General features: G+C 43.6%; 1 protein-coding gene across 3 annotated transcripts in view; it reads right to left on the bottom strand.

Annotated features, from left to right (window-relative positions):
* The window catches only part of ITGA8 (integrin subunit alpha 8), a 174,534-nt gene extending 168,323 nt beyond the window's left edge, over window positions 1–6,211 (bottom strand). For all 3 annotated transcript variants that reach the window (XM_080810656.1, XM_080810655.1, XM_080810657.1), the window contains exons 1-2: window positions 5,815–6,211; window positions 4,981–5,114 (exon numbers count right to left, since the gene is read on the bottom strand). In XM_080810656.1, coding sequence (XP_080666782.1) covers window positions 4,981–5,114; window positions 5,815–6,020 — 340 coding nt within the window. In that variant the 5' untranslated portion in view covers window positions 6,021–6,211. The remainder of the gene's footprint in view (window positions 1–4,980; window positions 5,115–5,814) is intronic.
* Window positions 6,212–12,229: the final 6,018 nt, after the last annotated feature.

The following is a 12,229-nucleotide window of genomic DNA, read 5'->3' on the forward strand; positions in this document are numbered from 1 at the left end:
TTTGTTCCTGAACAAAACCTGATTTCTTTCTGAGGAAGTTGGAAAAATCAAGACTTATGCGACCAATATGTTTCCTAACCCTCACATGAGAAAAAGGGCACACCCAATATTATCAAAAAGCAACCCTTGTACCAGTCACGGCACCAGATGCTTTAAGCTGCTTCTTATTGTGGGCTCACTTAACACAAAATAAAACAGACCCCCAACACAAAGGCTTCCGGTCCCCAAGCTAAAACACCACTCTAAGAAAAATCTTACCATTTCAGAGCTTTGAAATATCCTAACCAAACTGTCTTCCATTTAAGGGTTTCGTATTGTTATTGTTGTTTTAAACACAGAGATGCTAAATTAAGGCCAGGCAAATTCTAGTACTTTTTCTCAGATGACTTCCAAATCTCAATGGCCCCGCCCACCTCTTCCTGTTCATTCTTAATGTGGGTCCCTAATTGCCAGTGGTTCCCAGCTGTCTTGCCTCACCATTACTTTTAGTGTTATGATGATTATCGTCATTAATTAGCACATGCCATTATCTGTCTCCTCAAAATGTTTCACTTGTGTATTTAAAATAATCAGATATTTGCACACTATGCCTTTGCTACTATTGTTGCAATTTGCCCTTCATCATTCCAAAGGTGAGGCTCTATTCATTGTCTCATCCCTCCCTCCTTTAGCAGGAGGGCTGTAATCTCGCAGTTTTATTTACTCCATGCACGGGTTTGGGAAATGTAGGAAAAAGATGAAATGAACCTTGGAGCAAATTTAGAAAGGCAAGGCATGAATGTGGCAGATGAGATGTTTTAAATTGTTTAAGACACGGGGCACAGTTTAGACAGTTCCCGAGGCAAAAGTGAAAGAGATCAATTTGGTGAAGGGGGAATTTTATTCTAGTGAAGTAAGAGAGAAAGACAGAAGGGAGATGAGAGAAGTGGTTTTTTTTTGCAACCACTTGATTTTGTACAGAGCAGGAAAATTATCTACTCTTTGCACCTCCCCCACTGCCATATGCTTCCCTAAGGTTTCCTTCCTCCCTACTTGAAAGGACCACAGATTTTAATAGTATTCATGCATTTGAAGTGCTGGGCTACTCCCGGCCTCCCGGTTTTTCATTTACGCTGAGAAGTAATTTTTAAAATCCAGCTTACATGATAAGGTCAAAATAAAATAAATGATCACTTAGTGAAAAAAATCGAACTAAATGGAAGTTTTAAAAAGAAAAAAAAGCAGTTGACCTTACAACTGAAGTTCAAGATCACAACCAGATTCGCAGACTAAATTATAGGCCAGTCTCCTTCAATGCCTAGGTTGAGAGAGTTTGTTAGGCTACCACCGTGAACACTAAATTGTAGATGCCCCAGGGGCCTGAACAAGTTGAAACAAAGTCATTAAAAGGTCAAATTTACTTGAATTCACATGTAATAGGAGAGCCAGACAGAGAAAAGATGGGGAAGTTACAACTATATTTTTAGAGGAATATTTGAAATGTAATACATATTTGTGCCTGAGTCAGCATGCTCTCTTATGTGAACATCACATGTGGGTGTTAGCACTCAAAGCTACTACACTTTGGCAAGCAGAGAAATTTTCTTTCTCTTTTGGGAAAACCATACATGGCTGCCAAGCGGCAGAGATTAAGACAGGAGGCTGTTGACGGGGGACACTGAGGGGCCACAGCACGTTGAGAGGAGCTGCGACAAACCAGGGACATAGACAACCCATCATTTCCATCAAGACAAAGCCTCCTTCTAAGACCTCTGCTCTCCACAACCCTCAACCCCAACTGCTTTTCCCTTCTAGATCTTTCCTGGATGATCATTTTAATTGGACTTTGTGAAGGTAATTGGGGGCTGAGGGAAAGGAGGTGGGGAAGGCAGGGTAAGCAGTGCGTCACCTCCATAGACTCTGACCCTGAATTTGCTCCCTATTAGGACCTGTCCTCTCCTCCTGGAAGGAAGGCGGGGCAAAGAGGCAGGCTCTGTCACAGGCAGACCTTTTTTGCAACCCTGCATCTACTGCTTACTGTGGTCTTGGGGGCAACTTTTGTTGAACACCTTTGATGTCAGTGTCCTTATTCATAAAATGCATTTTATGTATTAGAAATAAGGTGTATAAGAGGCTGTTACATAGTAGGTGATCAATAAATGTCAAGCGTGTGGTGACATCGACTGCCAGACCTGGAGTCAGCAACACCTGTGTTTCTGCCTTTCATCTTTGGTTCCAAGATCACCCTGTGCCCAAAGAACAGGGACTTGAACTGCGAAGAGCTATACTGACTCCCACTGCCCCTCCTCTCTCCCCCAGCTTCGCAGCAAATGGCAGCCACTGGCCGTTCCATTGTCTGGAGCGCCTGGATAAAGAAATAGAAATGATGTGTGAGAGCTAGCTCCCACTCAGCAGCCAACATGGAGCCCCGAGGTCCTCAGATTCCTTTTGCCCTCCATTCCCAGGCCATTCCCAACAGCAACCGAGGTTCCTGGGCCCACAGTACCCCCTGATGGCTAACAGGGGAAACTTTCTTTCCTCAAAGATTCTCTTCAGTGGGACTCCCCCAAGCATTCACACAGCTCACTGCTTGGTTCATTCCACTGGGGACCATTCATGTCTCACAAACGTGTGACTTCCTCTGCCTTGCTTCTTTTTTATCTTCACTTTTGCTCAATTATTTCAGAAACATCGATCTCCTTCCTCGTTTCTTCCCCTTATTTTGTTCCACTTATGATTCCTCAAATCACTACAGTTATGGTTGCTAAGTATAATAGTAGGATGAGGGCATCTGCCTACCAAAAAAACAAAAAACAAACAAATAAACAAATAAAAACCTCCATTCATTTAGAAGCCAAATAAGATAGAGTGTAGAACCAGCAGCATTAATCTCTATAACACTTAGAGATACCCAGATGTCTTCCACAGAACTTGCACAGAAGGGATGCCATTCACCCCTGGCTCTTTCTCTAAGTAACACTGACCTTTTCTCGACATTCTTATTATTTTTCTATTTATTTAATTGTTAAAACTGTGCAGGTCTGTCCCCTACTGTTTCACTATAAACATAATTCAGCTACAATAAGGGTTAAGTGCATTCCTGTGGGCTGTTCTGGAAACCAAAGCAAAATCTTGCAGCATTATTTCTCCATGGGAAAGGGAATTCAGATCCCTAAAAAGTTGCTCTAGAAGGAACTTTTGGAAAATCTACCTATTGTAATTTAACATTGGACATTTTTTGGTTGGGAGTGTTCAGTTTTTAAAAATTCATATTGATGTCAAATTCATATTCTCTGGTTTTCATCTGTTGAACCATGACATCTACTGGGATTAGTACTTAGAAAGGTATTCAGATGTGACCTATCTGGGCAGACATCAGTTCTTCTTTTATCAAAGGAAAAATATACTAACCAGATCCTGATTTGGTATGTTATAGGAATGTTCTAGCAGGTTATAAAACTCAAGTCCATGATACAGATTGCTTCTTGGTAAAAATACAAGAACATATCTTAAAATATAAATACTTATTTCCCTTAACTTAAATTCAGAATAATACCATTGGTTTATGTCTTTATTTATCCAGGCTTGGGTTTTAGAGACTTTTAAAAATACAAATGGTTTTGATATGGATTATTTTAAAAGCAATTAATTTTATGCTTAATCCTGATTTAGAAAATTTATTCTCAAACTAGAGGTAGGTTAGAAATCAGAAGCATTTAAAATCCCAATTAAACAACTAGTTAAAAGATATCTTTTACAAATTAACATCAAGTGGCTTAAGTTTTCTAATTTCTAATATATTTAAAAGTAAAAGCTTATAAAAATTGGAACGGAGTAACTGAGTTACTTAATAAAATGGTAAATGAGCTATTGTGACTATATTTAGATACACGTGGAAAACATAATTTGAAAATGTTTTTATGAAGTATTTTCTTAATTTGGTCATAATTCAAGGTAAGCCTTGCATAAGATTTTTTTTCTTTGAAATGGTTTCCGTATTGATAGAATCAAAATTATTTAATTTTTTAAAATAGAAAGTTGCAAATTGGATAAAGTAACAGGTAAATACTGTCCTTCCAATTTCATCAAAACGCTGTGAAAATGGATTTTCTACATACATTCTAAATGCACACTAATGTAACAATGATGAAGAATGATGTCATAAAAATACTTGTGTCGTACAAAAGGTATTTTAAATGACTGATCATCAAAGAACATTATTTGCGTTCATATTTTTATGAAAAGAGATATTTAGTTTCTGATAATGTATACCTTTGGAATTCATAAAGTTTTAGAGGTACAAATTAAAACATTCAGTGTTAATGTTTTTGAAAGCATTACGGTAAAATTATTTTCTCAGGACCCAAAGAGAAAACACCAGAGGAAACCTAACCAGCCTGAATTGGTTAAAATGTATTTTCCCTTTAATTAAATAAGAAACATCTGTCTAGGGATTTTGGAAATGGATGTAATCCATCCACACTCTGCCTGTACTAGTTTGCATCCAATATCCAATATTTTGAAAGAAAATTCTTTCTTTCTGTAAAAAATTAAACAGCAACATGGAGCGATGTCTGGGTCTAGAGCAGCTGAGTCTTGCCTCCAGAGTTTGGGCACTGGAAATGCTAAGGATCTGTCTTTTCCTGGATTTGTCCTTGGGAAGCAACCAAACTCTCTCCATAATCACAGTTAAGGTGGAACATACGTATTTCTTCAAAGCATCCACTGAAAATGCTCATCTTGGGACGGTAAGGAAACAGAAGTTACTAAGACACATCCAAATATTCAAGGTCAAAGCACCAGGGGTCCCTCTCTGGGGTTCACGGGACATTTTCCTTGCCTTCATTCACTAAGCCGATTTCTCTAGGGACCTGAACAGCCCACAACACAAGACTCATCAGACAGGCCAAATGAGTACAACCAAAGTGGGGAGTTAAGTCCAGGATGGCTCCGGTTCTTTGAAACCAGGACACACCGTTGAGAATGACAAATATCACTTACTGGTGTTGTCAAACGGTATCTGCCTGCACTGCGCAGACCCCTCGGCGGGCCAAGGACAGTAATAGACGGCTCCCCCTTCCACGATGTCTGGCTGGCTGGTGTTGGCTTTGGGCGCCCCCACCAAGACACTCGCTCTGCGAAAGGGTTAGAGAAAATCACTCCTTGGGAATCATAAAAGTGGGACGCAATGCAGTCTCCGTAGCGGGCGTGCTCCCTGAGACTAGGGTAGGGGTCGGGGGCAGAGACGTATTTATGATGGAGACCGACTGTCAAACTTGATTTCCTGTTGCAAACCTACGGGCGTCTGAAACCTGGTTTGAAGAGGGTGCAGATAGTCCTAATTCTTCTCTAGGTGGAGCTATGTATACAGTGAGATGAGAGAAGAGGGGGAAAAATAGCAAACGACAGAGCCCAGCTGCTTGTAGCAGACAGCACTTGCGCCCAGACACTTAATTGTTACAGGCTATGCAAAAACAGACCGTGTTGTGGTCCGTTGTTTTAACTGGCTTGAGTTTCTTCGGTCCCGGTCCCGTTTTCCCCTTTGTATGATGCTCGAGTCTTTCTTTGCTCGAGTCCTGGGAGCTCCCCAGGGCTTGCGTTTTCTGTGCAAGTGGCATGTCTCTACTTAAAAGTTCACAAGGCACATCTAGCATGGAAGAGGGACAAGAGGCAGGGGAGCCTGACGGGACCCCAAGTGCGCAGCGGGATGGAATCTCAGGAATCTCCTTCCATCGGGCTGCGGGGACGGGCGCGCGTCCCCCGGCAGACGGGCAGGGACCCAACCTGTGTCCGGATTCGTCCCCGCGCGCGAGCTCCCTGCTCTGGGCGACTTACGTGCGAGCGGCAGGTATATGGAAGTCCACCGCGTAGCCGAAGTAGCTGCCCTCGGGGCCGCTGTACACCGTGATCTTGTCCACGTCCAAGTTGAACGCCTGCGAGGCGGGGGTCCACAGCACGCCCAGCGCGGCGGAGAAGCACCAGAGGGGCGCGAGCGGAGGCGCCAGGCTGCCCCGGGGACCGCGGCGGGCCCCGGCAGACATCGCCCTCCGCCCCGGCGGGTGCTCAACGGGGAGCGGGAGCCCAAGACACCGGCCCGGCTCCTTCGCGGGGGCGGCGGGTGGCGGTCCCCAGATGCCCGCTCCTGGGTCGGGGCGCGCGGCACGTCCGCGGTGACAGCCCCCGGCGCTCCGCCGCGCGTCCGCTGCGGTCTGCTCCTCGCCTGCTCCCCGGCAGGCTCAGGGGCTGGCGGAGGAGATGCCAGCCCTCCTCTGGCAGCGGCAGGGGGCCCGGCGCGCTCACGGCGCCTCCTAGCGGCGAATCCGCGAGCTGCGGGCGGGAGCTCCGGAGACTCCCCGCCGCCCGAGCCCCTGCTGGAGGCCGGCGCCAGGAGCCTGCTTTGGCCGCCTGACTATCCACTGCAGTCGCACCCCATCGACGATCTGAATCCCGCACATCCCACTTCAGGCCATTGTTTTTGGGAGCTATGCCCCCCGCATGGGACGAGAGTCTGCTCTAGTTTCTCCTAAACGGAAGAATGCCAAAGCGCACCCCACCACGAGGCAAGAAAAAGCCGGGCTCCTAGCATCACCTCTGCAGCCTGATGACCCCTCAGGGTACACGCGCGCGTTCGTCTGTGGCTGAGCGCTTAAATCCAACAATGCTCTCTTCCACCCCTACCCGACCCCCCAGCAGGGGTAACTGGTAAACAAAACCTTTATGTACGTCTTTCTCAAAGGCTCCGGGGGCGGGGGAGGGGGAGGAGGGCATGTGAATTCCTTGGTCCCAAATCTTCCATGGCTCCGTGTAATTGTGATGAAGAGAAACAAAGTTAGAAAATGTTCGATTTAAAGATTTACCCTCAGCTCCCCTACAGAAGTCCAAACTTCAGTTCTATTTCATAGGTACTAATGAGCTCTTTCTGCGTCCTCTGCTTGGGGGAGGGACTGAAGAATGAGTAGGATGAAGAAGAATGGTATAGATCCTCACATTCCATGCTCTTATGGGGAAACGGGGCTAATGCGTGAACAAGCAATTAAGTAAGGGTTAGCCTTGGGGTGGGGGCGGGGGTTGGAGCTAAATAGCAAAGGAGTGTAGAGACAGGAAATGTAAGCAATTTCCGAAGTATTTTAAGGCGAGTTGGTGGCAGATGTAGACTTGCGCTGGAATTGGAATAGGAGGCTTGGACTTAGGCATTATGGGCGGAAACATTGAGGGAAAGTATCACTGACACCAGGCTGAGAGGCAAGGGTTGTATAAGGGCTAGAATAAAAGAGTGGGTCGGGGAGTGGCAGGAAATAGGGATGGATCTCCCGAGACAGAGGATCTTAGTAACAAGAACATTTATTGAGGCTGAGAGAGCCAGTTCTAGAACAGAGGCATGAGGCACCCACAGGGATTGAAAACATTTGCTGGCAAGGAGGTGGGTGGGGGGAGGTGCAGAGAGTGGTTGTTAGAAGCAAGGGAAAGCCAAGAAGCTATCCCCCAGATGCACTGGCTGATGAGGACCTTGACCTGATTCACAGAAAGTAGGAGAGCGAAAGCCACCACATCAATGAGAAGGGAAGAGGCCAGGGGATTAATGGCAGTATGAAAGTGACGGGGCGCCCCAGGTGAGTGTGAAGGTATCCAGGTAGAAGAGAAGAATACAAACAGTAGCCATGGGCAAGGAGAGAAGGGGAGGCCTGCCGTGAGTCAGATGCTGGCCTTGTTGAGTCTGAGTTGAGTCTGGCAGCACCAGAGGCTCTGGAAGCATAAATTTCCAGCAGTGGTCAGTCTGGCGGGGCAGATTTGGGAGTCTGTCCGCAGGAAAACTCTAAGCCCACTGAAAAGCTGGACTTTCTCATGTCTCTCACATCAGACCTCACTTGGTAGACTGATTTGAATTTTATGTCTTTATCTTTGCTGATTCCTGTAAAAATAGTAAGAAATCAATAAGCTATTGGATTACCTGGCAAATCATCTCATCTGGATCATTGCCTAACTGGATAGTCCTTTCCCAGATAAGGACTTAAGAGTAGATGGTAGAAAAAACTTCTTTTTTCCTCAGTCCAAAAGTCCATTTGTGTTGTGTTGGGACATGGAGTCTGCGACTCTGGTTAGGTTACAATGTTAATAACAGTGATGTTCCCTGTAGTAAATTTCAATGAGTAATTCATATGAAACATATACATGGGTGCATTCCGAGCTGTTGCTGACATTGAGACTGAGGGATAACCTCAACTCTGCAGCTTACTGACACTGGCATGTTGAAATTTGGAAATTCCTCATACTGCAGGGCAGTCTTAGGTAGGAGAAGAATGCCTAAACAGGTAGAAAGTAGTGACATTGTCTTAGACATGTGCCTGGCCCCCATACCAACTTACTGGGCGGAAGTCGCTATATGGTATAAAATGCTTTGATTTAATAGGGCAGCACATCACCAGGGTATCCCTTTTTGTACTCCCTTACGTTGCAATATTTCCAGTGCATTCTTTATCCTTTTATTAAAAATAGAGTCAATAGAGTAGAATTCTACTTACTGCCACACAATTGGGTACATATACTGTTCTTTTCTAATACATACTTGTTCTTAACTTACACAGTAAACTTATATTCTTAATGGCATCCTTTCCACCCCACAGATGAGTGCATTTAGGTTTGGAGAAATGCAATAATATCCATATTTATAAAGCAAAGAAATGGTATAATATGAACCCAGGACTGTCAGATATCAAAACCAGTTCCTCATGCTATGAGGTCTGTAAGAACATTTTTTAAAGTTATGATAATAATGAGAAGTCACCTTTCTAGAATTGGTAAGCTATGCTGGGCTGACCCTTTGGGCATCCCTGTGAGTAGTGATTGAGAGGTGGCATTCTCCAAGAAGTCTTGAAACAAGGTTTGGTGGTACCCTGGTATTGAAAGAGTGGAGGGAAAGCAAACTAACTTGAAGCTCTTTGACCTCCCTGGGAGGCCAGAAGCCTGAGAGAGTAGTAAATCTCTGAAGAAGCCAGGCGGAAAAAGAAAAGGAAAAAAAAAAACCCCTGCAATAATTACAGGGACAGGATAGGTCTGAATAGGTGTCTTGTACATTTCACTCTTCTGACACATGGGAACCATGCCAATCAGTAAGGCCTGGGGTGCTGTCAAAGAAACACATGGACAGTGACAGGTCTCACGCTGAATGAGAAGTTTGACATTTTAAAGATCTACTAACACTGATTTATTTGTCAGAAAAGCAAGCCTGGGAATTGTTTATCATGCATGTGAGTTTGTGTGTATGTTTAATACTGGGAAAGGTATACATCGTTGTTTCCCTAAAAAGAAAAGAACCCAAAGGTCAAAGATGGAACAGATTTGGCCCAAACTCTCCAAAAATAAATAAGTAAAAAGTATTACAGGAAAAAATGATCTCTGGGTTGCAGCCATGTACTGAATACTTAAAAATAGAGATGCTGTAACATTTAACCATTAGTGCATACTTTTTAACAGAACACCAAATACATTTCTTATTTAATAACCAAGTGTTGTTCCTATTATGTTTAAATCTATTTCTTTATATGATATAATGTGATCCTGCCTTCAAATCAAGAGGTAGGAAAATCCCGACATGATTACTTCATTCATACAACCACATCTTCAGTATGTTAATTAAACCATTTACAAAACAAGCCAATGTAAAAAAACAGTGTGTTCTTGGAGGTTCTGATGACTTTAAAGATGAATGCACCAAAAAAAATGAAAGGCAGTTTTTCAGTTTCATCTCGTATTTTAGGTAATTGACATGATCTTGGGATTTTCTTTCTTTTTTTTTTTTTAAAGATTTTATTTATTTATTTGACAGAGAGAGATCACAAGTAGGCAGAGAGGCAGGCAGAGAGAAAGAGAGAGAGGAAAGCAGGCACCCTGCTGAGCAGAGAGCCTGATGCAGGGCTTGATCCCAGGACCCTGAGATCACACCCTGAGCCACCCAGGCGCCCCATCTTGGGATTTTCTTTTGCTCAACTATGTTCAGTTTTTTTGCATTATTAAAAACAACTGATTACTAGAAACCTGTCGGTTAAACTTAAGGCAAGCTTTTAAATCCATCAAGTATCTCTGCTAACATAAGCTTATGTGGGCAAAGTTTCTGTTCTGGTACCGGGAGGGTAACTCTCACTAAAGAAAAATTGTTATTATTATTATTATTATTATTGCCTTTTTGATAATTTCATTTGTAATTCTCTTTTGCAGTTTCCCTTCAGGATCTTTCTAGCTATTTTTGAGTTACAAGTGCTATAGCCGTGGACCGCGTGTTGGCGAATGTTGAAGCACGGCCAGCAGTTAGTCTAGCTGTAGGAAAATTCCCACTAGTCAAAAACAGACTCTGACTTGCTCTCTTTTTAGAATGAGCCCTTTAAATACAGCTCTGCTTTAAACAAAAATAAAAATAAATAAGGTCTTCCTCCAAAGGGAAGGTAACTAAGGAAAATAACGCTCTTTCAAATCCTTGGCATTTGGGGGTAAACCTTCCCAAGAAGCAAATCCGCAGGGAGACCTGAACGTATACTCAGGATCTTGAATGATGTACAGATTTCAGTTAGGACCAGCTTGCTCCAGAATCCTGAAGAAACTGGATGTGTTGGCTGGTTGGTGAGGCGGGCCTTTGACATAACTATTGGCCAAAGTGACTGAAGCAAATCGGGCCGGGGGGAGGAGGGGAGGAGGGGCAGGGGAGGAGACGAGGAGGGGATTTGGGGAGCGGACTCACAACATCTTAGCCGTTAGGTTCCCCAGAGAATGCCAAATATAAGCTTATGCCTCCAGTGCCAAATAAGGCCGTAGGGATATATTCAGGGGACTTATTATTACTACCATTAAATTTCAGTAAGGTTAAACCTTCACCTGGTTCAGGGCAGTGCCATGCTAGGCTTTGGGAAAGAGGGTCACTTAAAATGGGGAACAAGGCATTCTTCCCCACCTGTGCCTGTCCCAGGTGTCTTAGTGCACCCGGGCTGCCAAAACAAAATACCACAGAATAGGTGGCTTATAAAAAAACAAAAATGTCTTTCTCACACTTCTGGAGGCTGAAAAGAATCAGCTGAGGCACCGAAGAAGCTCTCCAGCCGTAGGTGGGAAGTCACGGAGGAAGCGCTCCAATGGCAGGAGGAGAGGAAGGCTGGAGCATCTGATTTGTTGATAGGAGTGTATTTTAGTTTATTTTTATTTCAAGATTTTATGATATGAGTGTGTTTTAAACCCCAGGCTAGGTTGCTGTGTTTACTCAGCCTCTGGAAGACAACACAAGGGTGCCTAGGACTGCCCTCTAGTGTCTGTGATCCTATGGAATTTTCTCATGAAAAATGATTTGATCTCACAACCACTTAGATGGTTTTTTTTTTTCATTAAAAAGTTTCCCAATATTGAGTGGATCTCTCCCACATTCATCACCGTCTTTGTCTCCTTATTATAGCTTTGCAAATCATCAGGTGAAAAAGAAAAAAAGAAGATAGGCAAGAGGGATGGAAGGAAGGAATTTGCCCATAAAAATAATATTTCTCGGGGTGCCTGGGTGGCTTGGTGAGTTAAGCCTCTGCCTTCGGCTCAGGTCATGATCCCAGGATTGTGGGATCGAGCCCCACATTGGCCTCTCTGCTCAGCGGGGAGCCTGCTTCCTCCTCTCTTTCTCTCTGCCTGCCTGCCTACTTGTGATCTCTGCCTATAAATAAATAAATAAAAATTTTTAAGAAATAATATTTATTATTTTCCCAGATAACTGCAAATTCCAAATCAGGTTTCCATGTCATCCATATAAAGACTAAGTCTGAGTCGAACTCACTTGCCTACTTGATTTTGTGGTTTGTTCATTCATTTTCTTTAACCATTCAGCAACAAGCATGGGCTCCCGCTGTCTTCGCCAACCCTGGAGAAACAATTGTGACCTAAACAGATAGAGTTTCTCCTTTCATGGAGCCCATGATCTAATGAGGAGGTAGGTGGCCGACAAGCTAGCAACCTGATAACAAGAAGATTAATGGATAAATTAATAAGCTTCAGGAGGAAAACTAAGAAGGTGTGCTCAGAGAATAATGGGGCTGAGAGTAAGCTGGGAAAACTTTTATGAGATCTTTTTCCACGAAGAATGCATAAATGTGACAAGCCAAAGAATAAAACAGACTATTCATGCCAGAACTTTATATGTATATATATATATATATATATATAGAGAGAGAGAGAGAGAGATATCTCTATATATCCATATATAGTTATAATCCTGTTCACTCAGATCTGG

Source organism: Martes martes (assembly GCF_963455335.1).
Source record: "Martes martes genome assembly, chromosome: 8".
Classification (NCBI taxonomy): domain Eukaryota; kingdom Metazoa; phylum Chordata; class Mammalia; order Carnivora; family Mustelidae; genus Martes; species Martes martes.